Source organism: Herpailurus yagouaroundi, unplaced genomic scaffold (assembly GCF_014898765.1).
Source record: "Herpailurus yagouaroundi ecotype Mexico unplaced genomic scaffold, PumYag 140, whole genome shotgun sequence".
Lineage (NCBI taxonomy): Eukaryota > Metazoa > Chordata > Mammalia > Carnivora > Felidae > Herpailurus > Herpailurus yagouaroundi.
In genome coordinates, this window is record NW_024412395.1 from 95,035,510 (window position 1) to 95,056,754 (window position 21,245).

The 21,245-nt window shown below is 54.8% G+C and overlaps 1 protein-coding gene across 6 annotated transcripts in view; it reads right to left on the bottom strand.

Moving 5' to 3' along the window:
• Positions 1–766: 766 nt before the first annotated feature.
• TNS1 (tensin 1) overlaps positions 767–21,245 on the bottom strand; it is a 193,953-nt gene continuing 173,474 nt past the window's right edge. For all 6 annotated transcript variants that reach the window (XM_040476201.1, XM_040476200.1, XM_040476199.1 and 3 more), the window contains 10 exons: positions 17,330–18,396; positions 14,394–14,480; positions 13,308–13,439; positions 12,862–12,954; positions 12,077–12,154; positions 10,213–10,284; positions 9,818–9,986; positions 9,128–9,196; positions 8,628–8,660; positions 767–5,532 (listed from right to left, as the gene is read on the bottom strand). In XM_040476201.1, the coding sequence (XP_040332135.1) occupies positions 5,388–5,532; positions 8,628–8,660; positions 9,128–9,196; positions 9,818–9,986; positions 10,213–10,284; positions 12,077–12,154; positions 12,862–12,954; positions 13,308–13,439; positions 14,394–14,480; positions 17,330–18,396 (1,945 nt within the window). In that variant the 3' untranslated portion in view covers positions 767–5,387. The remainder of the gene's footprint in view (positions 5,533–8,627; positions 8,661–9,127; positions 9,197–9,817; positions 9,987–10,212; positions 10,285–12,076; positions 12,155–12,861; positions 12,955–13,307; positions 13,440–14,393; positions 14,481–17,329; positions 18,397–21,245) is intronic.

Consider the following 21,245-nt stretch of genomic DNA (forward strand, 5'->3'; position numbering starts at 1 on the left):
AGCAGGGTCTATCAGAGCCTAAGAGCATTCATCCCAGCATCTAATACTTGCTTGAAATATTGGGAAAAAAGAGCTCTCTACAGGGGCTGCTGCACTGGAAGGATGCAAACTGGTAGCACCGAGTGGCCATATCCTGGAGCATCTGTGGGGCCACCCCAGGGATAGAGGCTGTCTAAAAATTGAGCCAACTCAGAACCAAGTGATGCAGCTAAATTCCCCATTCCACCGTTGGAGCTGCTAGACCAGTGGTGCCTCACTTCTTGGTCACGTGGGCCAATACATTCTTTTTTTTTTTTCTTAAACCAGTTTGAGGGGCGCCTGGGTGGCTCCGTGGGTTAAGCGTCCGACTTCGGCTCAGGTCGTGATCTCACCGTTCATGAGTTCGAGCCCCGCGTCCGGGCTCTGTGCTGACAGCTCAGAGCCTGGAGCCTGCTTTGAATTCTGTGTCTCCCTCTCTGTCTGCCCCTGCCCCACTCTTGCTCTGTCTCTCTCCATCTCTCAAAAATGAATACACGTTAAAAAATTAAAAAAAAAAAAACAACAGTTTGAGTTTCTCTCCTAACTGAAAGAACCCAAATGAAAAACTCAGTGGCAATCAGAACCAAGACCTAGACGGTGGGGACGCTGCTGGGAGAATTACAGGTGAGCCGTATGCCAGAGGCATCCCTGAAGCCCACCCCATACCCGGAGCCTGGGTGAGGCCCCCTTCATGCTCACCAAGACGCAGCAGACCCCTTCCCGAAAAACACAGTTAGATAAAGGCACAGACTTTTTCTTTCGCTTTACCATTTATAAAGCCATACAATGGGTCGCCAAGAAACAAAGCAGCTGTACAGGAGCGGGCCAGCATTGGTGTGAAATACATTCATATCCAGGGCAAGGAGCACAGGTCAGGGTTTATACAAGGTGGTGGAGGTTATAGGCACGATGATACAAAATAGAAAGGATATTTCCATCTATATAAATACACAGCCAGGGGACGGGGAGGATGCCAAGTTATTGTTTCTCCTGCAGAGGGCCTGGGAGGCGGGGAGGGGGTGGCAAGGAATTTCTTACACTTGTTTCGAATGGCGTGTTGGAGGGAAGAGAGAAAATGGGGATACATGGCGTGCACACACACACGCGTGCTCAGTCTCACGCACAAACCGAACACGGACACAGAGGAGAGTCTCAAACTGTTTAACACTGATTAGAAAACAAACTGGGGACATTCCTCTGCAATTACCTCGCTGCTGAGAAGAGCCCTGGTGTGGGAAATAAACGGAAGTCCTCAAACATGCTCGGCGTCTGAGGACAGAGGAGTCGGGAGGGAGCACCCCGTGTAGCCAGTCCTCACCAACAATACTGACAATCTAGCGATCGGGGCCCTCCTGATTCCTTTCACTGCTGGGTGATACTGACCTTGACATCCCATCGCTCATTCGCTGCCTTTGACCCTAACCCCGTGTTCCCTAGAGACCAGCAAAATATGTACACGTATATACCCACACTTGCACACGCACGTGTATGCATCGTGCATCCGCCCCGTGTAACACCAGCCAGGAGCTCCAGTCTCGGGACCCTGGGGCCTGGGCCTGGGTGAAGAGTGGCTCTGGGACTCTGCCCCCAACCTCTCCAAGGAACCCAAGTGTGGGGAGACGTAGGGGCGGGAGGCAGCCCTTGGATGGGGCATGGACCCACTTGACCTCCCCCAATCCTGAAGTTGAGACAGTCCGAAGAAGTGGGGAAGAGCCAGGAGGCAGGGACAGTGAGCAAATGCCCCGAGCCTATCCCTGTTCTGCTTACAGACACCTCCACACCCCCTGGATGGCAGGGGAGCCTCCCTGACCTCGGCTGTGGCGCATCAGAGTCCCCCCCCCCCTCCTGAGTGCCCTTTATAAGGATCATGCTTGTCCAGCTGGCTGCTGCCTCCTACAGGTCACATGGCCACCAGGCCCCGCCACCCCTATCCTGCCAGACTCTGACACGCCCAGGGAGTCCTCGAAACCCACAGGAGAAGGAATCCACACATTTTTAGAGTTGCTAGGGAGAGACGCAGACAAAGATAGAGGTCAAAAGGCCCTTCCCTAGCCTAGGACACAGTGTATTGGCCCCCAAACACCTGGCTAGATAAGGGGACCAGGGTGCCAAGTCTGCAGGGCGGGAGCATTGCAGTCACCCCTGGAGGTTGACCAGACAGCTCACTTCCTTCCTATTTCCCCTCTGGGGTCACCTCTCCATTGTTCCCATGCCCTGCCCTGTCCTCCTGTTCCACGGGTGGGGAGCCACCTGGACCTCTCCCTGAATCGGACAGATGTCAACTCCCTGCCCTCTTCCCTCCAGACACTGTGCAGACCAGCCCCAGGCCCCAGGCCGGCTTCAGACGCCTGGCTGGAGCGGGGGGCCGAGGCCTGAGCCTGCCTGGCGTCTGTGTCACTGTTTCGCCGCCTCTCCCGTTCTTCCTTGCCAACTTCCCCCAGACCCTTGCCCTGCCAGCCTGTTTCAAGACCAGACAGCATTCTCCTGGCTGACACACAGCTTCAACAATAACAGCAAAAAAGGTTGAGGGGGAAGGAGGAGAGGAAAGGATAGACATTCACACAATAATAACAATAATTATTAAAAGTGCTTTCTCTTAAAGGAAATCTTTGGCAAGAATATACCGCAGCGCTGTGGGTGTGTGTGTGTGTGTGTGTGTGTGTGTGTGTGTGTGCGCGTGCACGCATGGGTACAGAGACCTAACCTGTGAGACATGGAAGAGCCACGGTGTGCTCCCAACCAGTGTCTGACCCAAAGGTAGGGCCGCCTGGAGACGGGGGTACCCTTCCCTATCATTCTTCTGGAAACCCACTCCTTCCAGAGGGACGCGAGGGAGTGAGCTGATCAGCTTCCCAGGATGCCCAGTCCTTCCCAGGGTCACACTAGGCTCAGGCCTGAGCGGGGCGGGCTGGCCATGCCTGGGAGGTGGGAGCTGCTGGTGGGCAGTGGGAACGCACGTGTGACGGCCCGGGGCTGGCTGCCGAAGGGTCTACCACTCGACCTGGCCTCAAGCGGAGACAGGACATCCAGGCCAGGAGGGGAGAGTCCCGGGGCCAGGTCCAGCAGGAGATTGAGATATTTACAAAGGAAGTGGGCAAGGGATATCTCCTATCTGGGAAGAGAGTCAGGGTATGTAGGGAATGAGGAGTGGGGAGATCTGGGCATCTGGCTTGAATGCCTCAGAAGGAAGAGCACTTTGGAGGAACCTCGGCCACCAAGTGCAAGGTCGTAATCTTTAGGAAGCGAGGGCCTGCTCCCTACCTTCAGACACTCTCCAACTCCCTGAAACAGAACGTCCGCACAGATACAGCTTCTTGGAGGAGAAAAAATGCAAAAGACACACCTGTCACCCACATCTGTCACACACACCCTTGTCCCCCGCAGGCTCATCCACTTGTTCAGGCCCACAGTGAGGGGGGCAGCTCCCCTCATCTCTGGGAGCCGACTGCTGTGCCCCGGGCTTGCCAGAAAGCAAGGGGGTGAAGGGAATGGACGTGTGCACCCCCTTCTCACTGAGCCCCAGACGGAGTCTAGGGAAGGCCAACAGTAGGGCCAGGAGACCCCTGATGGCTCCAAGGATAAAGGCCCCCTACAGTTCAGACCTCACTTATACATAAAAAAGGGACGGGAATTGGTTTATGCCCGGTAAGGCAATAAAGCAATATGGGAAAACAATAAATACTTCTTGTCAATTTACCTATTCTTTTTTTTAACCTTTTCTTATATTTTATTAGCTTACAGATTCTGTCAGTATGTCTCACATATATATTATATATATTTATATATCAGTACAATGCCTCTCTCTAGGGAACCCCTTAGGCTTAAGAAGCCATTCAATAATGGAATCCCGGTGAATTTTCTACTCTGGCTTAGAGTGCTTGGGTGGTGGTCTGGGGGGTTCCCAATTGCCCAGATGGACTCTCAGCCCTCTGACCTAAATGCATTCCCTTGCCCCTCTGCTCCACGGGCAGCTTGGCTCTGCTGGGGAAACCATGGCAGGAGGGGGCACAGCGAGGCTTTGGCATTGTAGGTAGGCCATGTAGATGCACAGGAAGCGGCCCCAGGAGCTCTGCCAAGGACAGCCCGGGCAGCCCAGTAAAAATCAGACCCAGAATCACCTGCAGAGGGGGGGATGAAAGGCCATCGGGTGTCTCCCCCGGGGCCTCACGGAGCAGGTTCCCCAGGACGAGCTCCAACACAGAGACCCTGAAGGACAAACCAGGGCAGGAAGGCTTGATCCCCGACACCCAAAAAGGCATCAAACAGATAAGCAAATCTGAAGAAAGGCTGGTCTGGGGCACAAAACGCAAGAATGGGCTGAGGGCTCAGAGCTAGCCGGAGCCACCTGCCCATACCTGCTGCTGGGCCACACGCCTCCGAGAAGACCCCCAGAGCTCAACCAGCAACCCCCTTGAGGGATCTCCTCCCCAAGACTATGCACACGCACGTCTGCACCTCCCGAACCAAGCGTCCAGCCTCCCTGTGGGGGCAGATCAGGGCTAAGGTTGCAGGGCGGCCAGCCCCACTCCTGCGGGGGTCTTTGCTGGGAAGGTGCTGGCAGCACCCAGGGCCGCTAGAGAGCAAGCGTGGGGACCGAGAGAGAGTCTGCGACCCCGTGATCTTGGGTACTCCTGCTGCCCTGTCACGCCCAACTCTCACCTTCTTTGGACAGTATGCACATGCGTGTGCAAATACACGGGGCACGCACAAGTCTATGTATTTATAACTCTGGCTGAGAGGCACATGGAAATCAATACGTGAAGATGTGGGTGTGGACACAGTATATACCCCATACAGACACCCACACAGACTGTACATCGGAGGCAGAGTCCAGAGACCTCAGGAACCTCAGGTCTACGGTACTCTCACAGGTAAAAGTTCTGCCACTTGGTGCCCATGCTGGCTCTTTTTGGTTTGCCAATCTACCCCAGAGGTGGCCAGAAAAGGATTCTCTCAATTTGATTTCTCCTTGCAAAGCGGTCGGGTTAGGGAGACAGCTTTTCCATTTACTCCCAAAATATAGATCCTCAAGGAGTTGGTCTGTCTCCTCTGAGGAGCCCCGGCCTCTTGGAAGGGGGAGGGGGATCAGGTGGACCTGGTTAGCGGTGGAGGCTTTGGGGGCTCTGCGGTATCCATCCACCCAGGGGAATCCAAGTTATCCTCCCCCATCTTTTTCTTTCTCTAGCTCTCTCTCTCTCCCCCCCTTCCCCTCTGCAATTCACTTCCCCCTCCCCACGTTGCACTTTCTTCTCTCCTTCTCCAAAATTGGCCCAAAGTCCTCCTTCTGGATTCAAGGGTGGTCAGGATTCATGAGTCCCCGCCCCACATGCCCCGTCCCCACTGCCATGGCCCCGGGCGAGGGGTGGCGTTCATCTCTTCTGGCCGGCACTCAGCATGACCTTGGAGACAAAGTTGACGATGGCGGAGGCGGGCTGGTTGGGGTCAAGCTCAGCGAAGAGGTGGCAGGCATTGTCGGTGGTGCTGCCCTGCTTCCGGGCAACGAAGCCGAAGAGCCTGCAGGGGCAGGAGAAGGGGGTGACGGGCGTGAAGCGGACCCCAGGCCTTGGAGAGCTGCCCCCGTGAGCGAGCTCTCCTCAGGATGAAGTCTCTCGCCACTCTTCCCGCCTCTCCCAGCACATGAGGACTGGGGCACAGGGCACAGGAGAGAGGGTTCCTCTCTCCCTTCCGCCCCGCACCCCAAAGCCAGGTCCTAGAGATAACAGGATCATTGGTTTTAGGTAGACAGAGATTCCCCTTTGAGAGGCAGGGGGAGGCGGAGCTGGAGGCAAATGACAAGACTGGACACTAAAAGGCAGGGAGGAGACCGAAAATAAAATGGGGACATTCCTAGGCGAGCTTCTCTGGGTCCTTCCCAGCCCCGCCCCTTCCTGACTGTTCACACAACACAGAAGCCCATGAATAAAACGCTGTCTGCCTGTCAAAGCACTTGGCCTCAGACACCAGGAGGGGGTCAGGGAGACAAAAGGACAAGGGGTCACCACCACCCCCCCCCCCACACACACTTCTCCTGGGCTCCAGAGAACGGGAGGGGACAGAGGACCCCACACCTGTTCCTCCCTACCCCCCACTCCCTGCACCAGGGCTGGAATGACCTGGCATTCTCTGTGCAAAACAGAGTTAAAAATATGAGCAGAGAACAGAATGTGAGCCCAGGTCCCCTCCCAGTCGGCACGTTGCTAATTAGAGCGAGATGGGGAAATCAAATCGGGACAGCTGGAGATTCCGATGGAAACCCCTCTCCCCAGGACTGGACCACAACAGCTAAAATTAGCAAAGTTGGGTCCTGCTTGCCACCGACCGCACGTATACACACACACACACACACACACACACACACACACACACACACACTGGGCTTCCTACAGCTTTGCTCTCCCCAACTCTGTTTCAGGGTCTGGGAACAGCTGGACCAGAGTCCGGGGTAATGGCCTGCCCAAGTGAAGGGGTAGCCTGGGTCCACGGACCAATCCCCAGGACCCCCTTTCCAGGCTGGCTCAGTCTCCTTGGTGCAGTGGAAGGCAGTAAGGGCGGACAGAGGGAGCGGCTCCAAGCTGCCGCATGACAGCGAGCCAGCCCCTGCTGCCTGGTTCTGCCGGGGTGGAGAGCCAGCCAACCTCACCAGCCTAAACACGGCCCGCCTGCCCTCCCCTACTGTTTACTTCAGCTCCGTGGCTCCCAGGGCCAGTTCAACAACTGCCAAGTCCTTTCTCTGCTTGGGGCAGTGGATCCAGGCAGGAAACCTCAGCCCCGAGGCAGGGAGGGGCACTTGCAAGAACCTGAGAACAAGTGTCTCCTTAAACGTGGGGCCTGAGGCGCCTTGCGCACCCCTCCTTCGTCTGAGACAGGCTCCCTGGGGCTCCGCCTGGCCCAGCAAGGCCGTGTCAGCAGGAAGCTCAGCACAAAACCAGCTCCGGAATGAAGAGAATGACTTCCAGTCCTGGGACCAGCCCACTTCTGTCCCTGACCCATCTCCCCACGGTGGGGCCCAGTGCTGAATGAGCACGAGCTCCCTTAAACACCAAGTTCTGGCCTGCCTGGCTGGAGTCCGAGACTGAGAGACCCAACGACCCTGGGAACTCAAAGAAGGCTGAAGTAGGTACAAGGCAAGCTTCAAGAAGGCTGGACACCTGCGTGCTCCTTTCAGCTAATTCTTTATGTGACCTCGGGCAAGGAGAGGTGCCCTGCATCCCCCTCTGGATGCTCCCAAGGGCATTCACCGTGCTGACTGCCTACTGCTCAGCTCCATTCATTCCTGACCCAGGGGGCCTCACCGTGCTTCCTCCTCACTCTCCCCCTGCTTGCCTCCATCCTCGAATTTCTTCATTCAGCAAATATTTATCACCCCTCCCATACCACGAAGGCAGTCCTGCCCTCGGGGGCTTGCCATCGGTGTGGCCCTGCCTCCCTGTCCCCTGGAAATTGTCTCCTACTCCCACACCCATTTCTACCTGTGCAAAATGTGCTGTCTTTTAAGACCCATTTGAAAGTATTAGTTCTTTCCCCAAACCTTCCCAAATCTCTCCCTGCCTAGATGTGCTCTTCTTCGTGCTTCGTACCCTTCATGTGTTGCTACAACAGCAGTTTTAATTTTCTTTTAACAGGGAAAGTTCTCCTTTTCTAAAGCAATCTTACATGAAGTCCAAATACATGAAGGTGACAGCAGGATTTATGGCCATGAATGTATCGATGCAATAGCAAAACATTCACCTATTATAAAGTCAATGAGGGAGAAAAATTGGGGCTGCTTGCATGAACCATACAAAGTCAAGTGTGGAATTGCAGACCATAGGCCAGCTTCACTACTCAGATTATTCCTATACCCTGTTTAGGTTTTGTGAAACCGAGAAAACGCTGACCCATACTGGTCAATAACTGCCTCTCAGGCCAGGGTTTCTCCTTCCTTCATAATGGCTCGGTTGCAACCGGAGGACCCTAGGGTTCCTGGGAACATGGTTTGAAAACCACTCCAGCACGTCAGGGCTGTTTATGCACTTGTCTTATCCACTGGGCCAATATCAGGCCTCCTGAGGGCAGAGTCAGCCTCCTGGTCCGTCTGAATTATCCTGGGGCCGAGTGCCCTGCAGACACGTGGGAAATGCTGAAGGGGTGGAAGAATCAGCCAAAAGGTCCTAGGTCCATCCCAGAAGAAATGTGGACTTTCTGGGCGCCCGACTTCTGATGAAGAGGTGGAGCCCAGCCACAGGATCCACAGAAACCCACCAAAAGAGCAAGGGTAGGAATCAAGGAAGCCAGGATTGGGGCAGAAAGATCATTTAAACAAGCCTTGCCCCATGACCACTGCCTCCAGTAGGACTCCCAGCTTTCTGTCCACTTTCTCAGATCTCTGCTGGTCTGGTCCTGGGAGAGGGAAGGTGAGGAGACTGGAGGCTGGGCCTCTGGCCTTGAGGCAAGAGAAGGCAAAAGACCGGGCTGCCTGGCCAAGCTTTTCTCCAAAGCTGAGTAACCTGAGCACAAAGGCCTTTGTTGCCCTTTGCCTACCCCTGGTCCCAGATTCTAACCACCAAGCCCCCACCCCCCCCCCGGCCCAGGGAGCAGCCAGCTGGCGTCGGGGGAGAAGCCACACTTACTTAGCAGGGGCACCTCCTTCTGTCTTCATCCACCTGTGGAGACAAAGATACCACAGTGTAAACCACCACAACTCCTTCCCCCAGAACGCAGCCCTGCGCATGCCCAGACCTGCAGGGGGAAAGCAAGGGAAACTCCGTTCCAGGGGGGTGGGAGCCTCCAAAGACCACGCAGGGGGAGGCATTCAGGGTGGAGAGAACACTGTGGCCTGCCTCCCAAAGAGCTCTCCCGAGTGTGAAGAGGAGAAGCGGATTCAAGGTCAAGGATATGGCACGGGGCATGGAAGCAAGCATTTGAGTCCCTGGGAGGGGCTCCAAATTTGTGGTGGGAAAAACTCAAAAAAGTACCCAACGCAATTACTGACAGTCTCACAGACACAGGCGGATCTTCAAGTTGAACTGTGAATACACACCCACACGCACACCCACGCCCACACATGCCCCCACACAGACTTCAGTGCTGTGAAGATGGGTGCAAGAGAAGGCGACTACAAGAGACTTACTTTCTCTCCTGTGGATCCAGGTCACAGAAGGTGACAGTGTTGAGGGGGTAGTGTCGTCTGAAGAAGAGCCTGTGGCACAGATACCAGATAAACAGAGAATGAGTATCCGCATGACCACCCTTTGCCACTTTCCACTTGCAGGCATCAGGCTACCCTCTGCAGCTGTCATGGGTTAACCCAGCCTCTCCCTTATGAGCAAGGTGGCCTGGGCTGCTCATCTTAGCAATGCATAGGGACATAAATGTGTCACTGAAGCATGTCCCAAATGCTAGTGACTAGGAAAAGGAGGAAGAAACTGGTACTGAAGGATGATCAATGAGGGGATGTGACAGAGGAAGGAAAGAAGCTGGAGGAAGAGCACAAGAGCAAGGGCTCTGCTCTAGAAATCAGGCACTTTTATGAGTTGTGTTTCTGGCTGTATACCCTATGCAGGCATATTTGTAGGAGGGAAGACGGATGGATGGATGGATGGATGGATGGATGGATGGATGGATGGATTGGTGGGTGGGTGGAAGATTGGACAGGTGGGTGGATGACAGGTGGACAGACGGAGGCACAGGTTGGTAGGTGGACGGGTGGACAGGTGGACAGATGAGTACAAGGTACAAATGGTAAGTGGGTGGGTAAGTAGATTGATAGATGGGGCACAGTGGGGAGAGCCCAGTACGGAAGCAAGTAGAAGAGTCTTACTTTCTCTGGTTGTCAGTCAGTGTGATTCCCTGGGCAGAAACTTTGAAGTGAACGATGGTGGCAGCTGGTGTGGGGTCAGCAGCCAGAGTCTCAGAAGTGGCTTTGGAGATGGCCTGTGGCCCAGTGAGTGATTCCATGTCCACAGAGTTGACGAAGAGCACGTTGCAGGCTGGAATAAACCCACCCAAAGAGAAGTCACGGGGACTGGAGTGGGTGGGGATTACTTCCCAGCTCAGCTCTTCGGGGGAGGAGTAGATGAATGTTTCGCCAGCCTCAGGCCAAGGCATCCGCACAGAGAATCACGGACTGCCCAGAGATAACTGGGTCTGCAGGACGGGACAGGGCAGGCAGAAGGAAAGGCCTGGGCGGGCATCCTGTCTGGGGTGGCCACTTACCTGCCCCTTGCTTCAGCAGGTCAGTGGTTGAGTTGGCAGGGCCTGAGCTATCTTTCGATTCATCTGTGGGGTCTGAGACAAAAATTTAATTCAGCTGGTAATTAAAACTCTAGAGCTGGAAAGAAGCACAAGTTCGGCTGGGCCTCAGGCAAGCTCTGCAAATACTTTGTGCAATGGATACCGCTTTTCGTAACAGGCCCTGGCAATAGGCACGTTTGTGTCCAGTCTGAACATTCAGTGAGGACTGTCGATAGTTAGCACGTGGGTTGAGAGCTCTGGAATCCAACAGTGTGGGGTGCAGACCCTCGCCCCAGCACCTGCCAAGCACCTATAAAATGGAGATTGTGATGACAGTACCCATTGTGCTGGGTTTTTGAGATGTTCCATATACACTGTTAGCCCAGTGCTTGGCATAAAGCAGGACTTCAAGCGGCAACTGACATCTCTGTTGTCATTTTGCATTGATGTGTCTTTGGGTAGATCGATGAATGTCCCAATTCGCTAAAGCACTAATACAGCGCAGTCGTGATTTCGCTATTACTAAGAACGGAGTGTTGCCTGTACCGGTGTTTCTCAGGCTTTGGGGTGCAGGCTGATGAAAACACAGGTTGCTGAGCCCCACTGGAGGGCTTGAGAATATCTGCATTTTTAACAAGTTCTCAGGGTGCCGATGCCACTGGTCTGGGAACCATACTTTGAGAAGCACTGGTTTATATAATGTAAACGTCAAACCGTTTTGTAATTGCTAAACTACTTTCATAAATTTCGTAGACCTATAATTTAGTTGGTGTCTCAACTTTGTGCTTAATAATGCTACTTAAGTTGTACTTGAACTTTTAAATTAATAATGTTGGCCAATTATTAGTAGCAATTCAATGAAACGAGTTGGATTCACAGAAATTGTGAAATGATATTAGGGGTTTTGTGTATGGGCATAACCCCAAGAGCTCCAAGAGAAACTGGAAGAAAGTCCCAGAGACACTTCTGAATATCCTATTGTTAACCAGAGAGGATGGGGACCAGGTACCCAGTTTCCAGTTCCTAGACCTCAAGGTCAGGGCTGAGCATAATTTCTCTTGGGTGGGCCCTGATTCATGGGGCTGGGCAACAGAAGCCTGTGCGGTGACGAGTCTTGGGTGTCCATCCGCCATCCTCCAAAGCTGGAGCTCTTCTCTGAGAGAAGCTGGGCCTGGTGTCTCACTCAATGTCCTATATGTCCTGAGGCTCGTGGGTTCCATTTGTACTTCCCACAGTCAAGAGGCCTTGCTCTTCCCATCAGCTCTACATCCCCTCAGAGAACACCCTGTCAGCCAAGCAGACTAAAACTCCAGGGACGTCTTGGCCCTGTTTTCTTCCCATGCCATGAGGAACCTAGTCACTCTTCCTCTGTGTGTGCTCCCTGCTCTTTATTCACACCAACCTCCAACACGTGGGCGCCCCCATGACCTAAATCTGCCTTCCCCTCCCCCTTCCCTCAGCCCTGCCCACTGATGCCCATCTCATCCTCCAGACACAGTCCTCCCCATAACTGACTCCTACTTCTAGTGCCTCCCCCCTGGGCTTATTCTGAGGATTCGCAAAAAAATTTCTTAAAGGCATCAGAGAATTTTCCAGAACAATCTGGAAAGTCAATTATGTGTGTTCCTGGAGTTAAGTTTTTTTTTAAGAACTTTTCCTTCTTTTTTTAATAGGAGATTTAAAAAAAAAAAAAAAAAAAAGGAGAGTAGCTTTGAATTTCCCTAGATTGGCAAAATGACCCAAGTCCTCAATGCTGGCCCGTGTTCTGGAGCGGCTGGCAGAGCAGACACAAACAACAGCCCAGCTCAAAGATGTACTTGGAGAGCAAGGAGTCTCACGTTCCTACCTCGGTTTGGAATGACCAGCTTACAGGGCAGAGCCAGTGGGATGATGGAATGCTGGTAGACCAGGGCAGAGAGAGACCCTGCAGGGGGAGACAGCATGTCAGGAGCAGTGTCACTGGGAGCAGGCCCGGGCACCGAGGAGCCCAACCACCCAGCCCACTATCCATCATCTTCAACTTCTTTATTACCCACCTCTCCCTCATCCCACAATGAAGCTGAAAATCCACTCCCTCCCTGTTAGCAATATCTAAGGAAGAAGGTTCCAGCGGCTCGCTCTAAGCAGCCATAAGGTGTCCTTTCTAGAAAGTTCCTCCCAACATTTCTCCTAAGTCCCTCTGGCTACTGGGGCCCTCTCAGGACAATGCAGCAGAAGTATCAGAGAAATCGTGGGATCAAATCCCAGCTCAGTCACTTATTAGCTATGTGTTCTTGGGTAAGTCTAACTTCTACAAACCTCCATTTCCTCATGTGTAAATGGGACCATAACACCTCCCATGCAGGATTGTTATGAGACCAGAAGTAATGTAAGGTTCCCGACAGTGACTTTCACATAGTAGGTGCTCGATAAAGGCAGTTGTTACAGCTGTTATTCAAATTCTAATGATAATGCATTTCAGTGGGGTGAGACAAATGCAGAAAGGAATTTGGCAGAGTGAATCAGCCACAGAACAGAGGACGGGAGGCCACTGTTCATTTCCTCTGCTGCGTCTATGACAAGGGGGACCTGGGACAGCCTGAGACACTCTAGGCAGGTGGACTGTGGAGACGGCGTTGGGGAACAGCTCACCGAAGTTTGGCTCATTGGGGCATCCCTTGAGCTTGACTCCTCTGGGGCCAGTCTCTATCAGGAAATGTCTCACCAGCTCGTGGGTCATGTCCCCTGGAATAAAGAGAAAGACATGAGGTTTGAGCACTTCTCATGGGGCCCTCCCACCACTTGCTAACATCACTTCATCCCTTCCCCACATGCAGCCCTGTGGCGGGAGAAAGGATTGGAAAGATATGGAGAGACCACCGCTCAAGGAAACACAGCCAGAGTTCCAATAATCCTGCTTCCCTGTCCTCTGACCCCAACCATCACCAGGCCCAAGACTCATTCTTCCAAAGAGTCTGACTCAGCAGGCACCAGCTCCCCCAAGAACTATAGGTCTGTCCAGCCCTGAGTCCTCCTGGCACCTCAGGCTTGGAGGAGGCTGTGCTGGTCCAGAGCCTGGCTCGAGAGGAGGGTGTTACCTTTTTTATTCTGCTGCACGACGGTCGGAGGAGGAGATGACACCTTCATGGCCAGCCCATAGGCCCCTCGGAAGGAGTGGCTGTCGCGGATGATGAAGGCCCCTGGCTCCTGGTCCTTAAGGAGAGCGATGGCTGGGATTGGAAGGGATGAGGGGACCAGAGCAAATAAGAAATGGATGGCACGGGCCTTGCTTAAGACTCATCAGGTCTACCGAATCTCGCTCCTTAGTTAGAATTTAAACACCCCTAAGGGTCCTCCTATGCTAAAGTTGGCGAACATCTTCTATAAATAGCCAGGTAGTAACTATTTCAGGCTTCACAGGTCATGCCGTCTCTATTGCAAACTACTCGTCTCTACCATTGCAGCCACAAACAATACAGAAGCAAAGAGATACAATGTGTTCCACCAAAACTGCATTTACAGAAAGAGGTCTGGGCTCTGGGCCATAGTCTCCAAAACCTAACATCCACACAGATCTTCCCTGGGAGCCCGGTGGGCCTCACTCCATCCCCACAACCACAGCTTTGTTTTGCCTGTAAAATGTGCAAAACTCTCCACATCACATAGCTAAGATTTGTTCTATGACCTTGGCTGGCCTTTTACCTTGCTTGGAAAATCATGACTTTGCTACCCTTTTTTTTTTGTTTTAACATTTTATTTTTATTTTTGAGACAGAGAGAGACAGAGCTTGAGCAGGGAAGGGGCAGAGAGAGAGGGAGACACAGAATCTGATGAAGCAGGCTGCAGGCTCTGAGAGGTTAGCACAGAGCCCAACACAAGGCTTGCACTCACAAACCATGAGATCGTGGCCTGAGCCGAAGTCGGACACTTAACCGATTGAGCCACCCAGGCACCCTGAGACTTTGTTACTTTTAAGCACCCTTCGTAGGTCTACAAACCATGCTTCCGCTCCCCACAGTTCACCGCGAGGAGGTGCCTCTTACTATCTGAACTTGATCCCAGCCCCCCTCTGTGTCCACCCCGTACTGCAAAAAGGAGTAAGTCTGCCCAGGAAGACATGGTGGGCTGCAGCCAGCTGTGACCTCTGATGGACCACAGGACCCTCGGTGCCACCTAGAACTCACCCTGCTCTCTGGAGATCTCAGGCTTGTACCAATACTTGGAAGTGTCCTGGACGAACTTCACTTTAGCCCGTGTCTCGGGGCTGTTGTCTAAGAGAGACGGAGAGAGAAAAACAGTGTTATGGTTGAAATGTGTCCCCTAAAAAGGTAGGTTGGAGCCCTAACCCCAGGTACCTGTGAATGTGACCTTATGTGGAAATAGGTCTCCGCAGGTGGATGCAAATTAAGATGAGGTCATGCTGGATCAGAGCGGGCCCCAATCCAATATGACCGGTGTTCATCTCAGAAGAGGAGGAGAGACACAGAGACCATGGGGACAGTTGTGAAGATGAAGGCAGAGGCTGGGGGGACACATCCACAAGCCAGGGGACACCAAGGATGTGCCAGCAACCACGAGAAGCTAAGAGGTAAGCCTAGAACACATTCTCTCGCGAGCCTCCAGAAGGAGCCTGCCAACACCTTGATTTCGGACTTCTAGCCTCCAGCCCATGAGAGACTAAATTGTTCTCTTAAGCCACCAAGTCTGTGGCACTTTGTTATGGCAGCCGTAGGAAACTAACACAGAAAGGAGTGTCCTCAACACCATCAGAGCCCTGCTGGAAGGGGCCTCGAGTGGCTTTGCCCATCCTTCCCCTGTCTCCTGCCAGCCACTGTGCATCGCAGAGCTGCTCTCCAATGGAAAAGCCTGGCACAGCATTCTCACTGAGCTGAGGAAAGCCCTCCCTCCACCCCACCCTCTCCTCTCTCCAGAAGATCCGGACCAAACCCTTCCTGCAGCTTCCCTTCCACGGGCTAATGCACCCCACCTGCTAGCCTCTTTCTCCACTGGCTGAATTTCCCGACTTTGTCATAGCAACCTTGCAGTTGAGGGAAGAAAGCTACATTTCCATCACTTCTCCCCAAGCGCCTCCTCATGCCCTATATGAAGAGCCCGTGTTCTCCATCATATTCACATACAAAAAAAATCAGTCCTGCCCTGGAACAGAGGAGGAGGTGGCCTAGAGGCCATCTACTGTGAGTCACATACCCCACTTCCCTGGCAAATGACCCTCACCCAGACCCTTTGCAGACCAGAGATGCTTTATAGAGCATTAGGTTCTGGAAGATGCTCAGAGAGAGCACCCAGGATAACCGCTCAACTTTACAAACGAGGGAAGTGAGGTTGAGAGAGGGAGAGGGACCCGCCCAAATCACACAGGTGGTTCACAGAAAGGCTCCTGTAAGATCTTCCCAGGTAAGAAAACACAGGTGCCCATTTAGTGCCTGCTTTGCCTGATCTTTGTCTGGGTATTAGGATGTGCGGCCCTCGCTCTCCAAGCCCTTCCTTCATCTTTTGGCACCCAAGAAACAAAAAGGCGGGGCGGGGGGGGGGGGGGGGGCGCTGGGGGAAGAGGAAGAAAGGAATATCCAATTCCCCAGGTTTCCTCCCCTTTAGAAAGAAGCCAGAACAGAGGACGCCTGTGCTAACGACGCTATAAAGCTGAGGGTGCAGAGATGAGATCCGGGTTAGACTGTGGGTCCAGCGTTCAGTCAATTTTGACTTGTCAGTAACCCTGGGCTAGACCCCTGGGATTGGCCTCTGGAGGACAGCAAGGGGGTAGGCCGGCTCCCTTTCCTGGCAGCTCCGCACGAAGCAGGGGCGGGCGAAGCAGCCGGGCCAAGCAACTGCGGCAAGCTGCCTGTCTCTCTGCTCTGAAGCCCCAGGCCCCGCGGCTGCTGGGGCCTAACAAGCTGTCACAGGCGGCTGCAGCCCCATGTGCCTTCCTGCGTTGACTCTGGTGACTATTTTAAGCAGGGAAGACGGTGGGAAACAGGAAATGTCCCAACTACTAGAAGTTTTCCATCCTCCAAGAAGAGGGGCTGGGAACCGGTCGTCTCCGGTGGGCAGCAGCAAGCAGGGGCATGCGGGGTCACTGTCGATGCCCCTGCCTGGCAGGCTCGGGGCAGGACCTGGGAGCGACACACTGAAAATCTAGGCACCAGGGGCCCACCCCGGGGCTGCCTGAAACCTTCTCAATCTTCCCCGAATGCCCCAGAGTTCCGGGGCCGTTCTGCAACAGGCACATTCGAGGTCTGGCGGAGGCCCTGACCTTTGTGTTTAGACACCGAGCCCTCTACGCGGGGGCCAAAGATGCCAAGTTCCGGTGACGAGCAAAGAGATCCATGTGCGGACGTGCACGAGCTTCAGCAAAGCCGGGTCGGCAGAAACCAGACTCCAGTGAAAATGCTCAGCCCTCGGCCTCAGCCCCCAGTGCACGTGGCCGCCAGATACGTTAACAGTGATGTGCACACAGTGGGATCAAAAGGTGGGGACTGAGTGCTGTGGGCAGGCCACAGGGATGGCAGTCCGGGTTAGGAAGGCAGATTCTCAAAGTTATGCTAAATCATAAATGTGGAAACACGAGAAGACAACTCCAATAATGCTTTGAGAGCGTGAGTTTTATGGCCAATGGGCCTATATCGGAAGCCATTTACTAACTGTGTGACCCTAGACAAATGACGGAGTCTCTCTAAGCCTCACTTTGTTCATGCATAAAATGGGGGTAATAATACCTACTTTGCCAGGCGGCCGCGAGGATTAAAGAGCTAGCGAATGGCTCAGAGCCTGGCACACAGCACGTGCTCAGTGAGTGGCAGAAGCTAAGCTGATAGTGATGATAATCATAACAGTAACACTATCATTATCCTCCTCCTCCTCCCCCTCCCCCTCCTCCTCCTCCTCATGGGCACCCACATCCTCATCACTGCCCCCGCATCTAGCCCACTTACTTTGAGGCCACCTCCAACTCCCATTATACAGATAAGGAAACTGAGGCCAAGAAGTCAGTGAGCCGCCCCTGGTTGTGTGCCAAACAGCCGTCAGCACAGAGATGGACACAGACATCCCACCCAGTGGGCCATGTGCCACGGCAGAGGCGGGGGCGGAAGGAGGGGCTCACCTGGCATGGAGTACTTGGAGAAGTCGGGCAAAGTGTGGGAGAAGGAGACGGTGCTGCCCCCGCTGGGGCTGGACATGCCGCTGGCCACGGGCGAGGAGGACACCTTCCCGTTGACAGTGGCATAGTTGGGGAGGCTGCCTGCTCGGTCTCCCACGGACATCCTCCGCTTCTCGGGCAGGGCTGGCGTCGGGCTCCCTTGCCGGAAGGCTGCCGGATCCGGCGACGGGGAGGTGACGGGGCTGCTGAGGCCCGGGTAGTAGGCAGGGGACACAGGGAAGGAGGGTGTAGAGGGAGCCTGGTAACCAGAGGCACTGCTCTGCCGGGACAGCGTGGGTCTCCGGTCCTCGGGGGTGGAATAGCCTCCGTAGGCCGCGTGCCGGTCCAAGCTGGGGCTGCCAGGAATCACGGATCCAGGCCCTCCCAGGTGCCGGCCCGGGCTGGGGCTTCCAGGGCTGGCTACTGCATTGCCGTGGAGGCCGGAGGCCAGGTTGCCTTGGTGGGCCCCAGGGTGCCGGCCCAGACTGGGGCTTCCCGGAGTAGTGGCCACACTGCCGTGGAGGCCTGAAACCTGGTGGGCCCCGGGGTGCCGGCCCAGGCTGGGGCTTCCTGGGGTGGTCGCTGTACTGCTCTGGGGGCTGGAGACTGCACTACCATGGTAACCAGTTCCCGCTGGACCCATCACCTGGCGGTGGCTCAAACTGGGGCTATTGGGGGCAGCCATGCTGGGGTTGATGGCCCGGCGGCCGAAGCCAGGACTGGGGGGAGTGTTGGTGCCCACTGTCCTGTGGCGCGCCTGAGGGCTCCCAGGCACCGTGTGGACACCGGCCACGGTGAACTGAGCCCGCGCCTGGCTTTCTGGGGAGCTGAACTGCTGTAGTGAGTAGTCGGGGCTGCTGTAGCTGCTGCCCACGGTCGGGAGAGGAGAAGAGCTCTGGGAGCTTCTCTGGGCCGAAGGGCTAGGCTGTCCCAGGCTGCCGGAACGGAAGCCGGAACCCAGCAAAGGCTGCGTAGGTGTCCGGGGACCCTGGTCGCTGCTTTCCCCTGAGGGGAAACTCCCCACTGAAGTGCTGGAAAGAGAGGGGGCAGGTTGAGACGTCAAGATGGCATTTCATGAAGGCCAGGCTTGCAGGGAGCACTCAGCCCTCCCCCCCCCCACCTCCGCTAGCGGCAACACTAGGAGCCCCACTGGCATGAGCCAGAATGTCACCACTTTTGCACATCACCCTATGGAACCATCAGAAGAAGAGACAGAGGCTCAGAGAGGTTAGGCAATAAGCTCACGACCACATAGCTTGTAAAAGACCAGGCTTCCAACTCAGTCGCATCTGATTCTGAAGCCCATGTTTTCCCCACTGCCCCTTGTTGACTCCTCAACCAGAAGGCAAAGCAAGGGGTCTCCCCTATGGAAACTGCAGGTGGCTGTCCCCATGTAACCTCCAGCACCACAGACACTGAACACCAGGGTGGGGTCAAACCACCCGGCTCCTATTCCTACCAGGAGTATCCCTGCCTTGACTCACTTTTCCCAGGATGCCACTAGCAACTTTGAACACTGCGAGTGCTAGACCTGGGCTCTCATTCCCAGATAGCTGCAAAAGGCAAAGACACCACATCTCAGAGCAGGGCAGTTCAGCTTATTGTAAGGTCTGCTTTCCAGCTGTTGGATCTGGCCACTAATTCAGCAAGCTGCCTTGCGTGGTAATGAGACTCCCGTCATTAGCAGCATTTAAGCAGAAGATGACCAACCTCTTGAATGTTGTGGTGGGAATTTCCTCCACCCGGAGGTTACAGTAGATGAGCACAAAGGTTGCTCCCAATTCTAAGACTCTGGAAAGTTCAATTCAGAGGGGACTGTACCTGGCAGACAGCCACAATCATAGGCTCTCCTCCAAGGTTAAGGGCAACCTGGATCATGCTTGTTAAAGTTTCCTCATGTGGGAAACAAGGGGGCTGGATCAGATAACCCTGACTGCTTCCAGACCCAAACTCCTATCCATTGTTGACATGGCGGAAGAGGCCAAGGTTGACAGGGACCCTGCATCAGCTGTAGCTGCAGGGAGGTGGCAGGTAGGCTCTGCTCCAGGAGCCCCTGGGTGGGGGGTGAGGTAGGGGTTGGGAGGGTGTCCTTACACAAGAATATGGGCCAACCTGGAACTACAGACTGGAGGGAGTCTCGAGGCCAGGCTGAGGCCAGGATAAGCTCAGGTCCCCGGCTGAGGTGAGGTGAGGGGCCAGGCAAGAGCCAAGGGCAAGAAGCAGGTCATGGCCAGGCCAAGAAAAAGTCTACCTCAGATCCCAGAAGTGGCTAGAGTGGAATGCCATTCCTGGTACGGAATAACATGGCCTCTGAGGAATGGAGGGAGTGTCCGGCTGAGCAGGGTGGGGTCGGGGGGACTGACATGGAGTTCTGGAAGATTAACCCCACAGGAGAAACACTAGCTTCCTGAGCCCTGAAAAGAGCCAACTCTACAGCAGGAGGAATTTGAGTGAGAAACAGTGAAAACTTCCTGATGTCAGGGCTCCCTGGACATGAGCGGGGAGGGGCTGGCCAGGTTAGGAAATGTCCTTTCCTTGAAAGGAAGAATGCACCTTCTGGCTCGGAGCAGATTTCCCAAGAAGTGGAGCCGTCTGCCTGTCAAGAGGCTGGGGAGGGGGCAAGGTGGACTCAGGGTGCACGCTTGGCTTGAGGTTCCAGAATTCTTAGAAGAGCAGAAGCATGCAACCTCTGCTCACCCAGCCACCCCCACGCTGAACTGGGAGGGGGCGCGCCGTGCGGGACCAACAGAGGGCGGAGGGCCTGCGGCAAATTCAGCCACCGGGGCCTGGCCGGTGATAGTAGCAGGACATGGTTGGAGAGTTTCGAGGCCTCCTAGGAGCCCAGGCTAGGGAAGGGGGTGGACGTGCAAAGGGACGCCCAGCAGCCGTCTCCCGTCCCGGGGCAGCCTAGCCTAGTCCGTAACCCCCGTGCCCGGCACCCTACGCCCTGCCCAAGCTCACCCCAGGCTCCCTGTCCTGTGTCAGGTCACGCTCTCCCTGTCGCCAAGCCCACACCCACTCCCCCAGCTGAGCAGTGTCTCACTTTACCCCCCACAAGAGGGCTTCCCCTTCAGAGCCCTCCCCTGCCTGATTCCAGGCTTTCCTCTCTGTCTGACCCACCTCGAATGCGAGGCACCCTCCACCAACACGGCCCTCCTCACCTGCCACTGTGTGCCCTCAGCCCCCCCGCACCAACACGTCCGCACCCCAGTCTTCTGCCCTGGCTGTGCTGTCCTTCTAGAGTGCCCTCTCCCTCCCCCTCCCCCTTTCAACACCTGCTCACCCTCCTGGCCTCACCACAAATACCTCCAGCCCCCAGAAACCCTCTCTGCACCCCTACCCAGAAACGGTAGCCTCCTGCTGGGAGCTCCAGACACGTACATGTCTGCTTTGGGCACATCTGACTGTCATCCTGTGACAGGTGGGCACCTAAATGCAGGTCCAGGAGAGACATGGGCTCTAGAGCCAGACGCCTTTGGTCTGAATCCTATTTCCACTATTTAGCCTGCAGGACCTTGAGCAAGCTACTTGGCCTCCCTGTGCCTCAGTTTCCCCTTCTGAAAAGTAGGATCCTAAGAGTAGCATTTAGCAAAGCGCCTGGCACACTGGAAGACTCACTAGATAGTGGGTGCTGTCGTTAGGTTTTAAAGTTGGGGGAAGGACTGGTTTACCACGGTGCATGGTGGTGCACGTCCAGCACAGTTTTCTGGATGGTGGCATTGAATTCAGCCTGGGAATTATAGTTCACCCATCCTCATGCTCCACGAGATTTGGCACCTGGGATGCTCTCCCAATGCACCCTGGGGAGCTGGTGTCCAAGGTGCAGCCATCTGGACGTGATTTCTACCCACCCACGCTCCAGGCAGACCCAGGCCTGGAC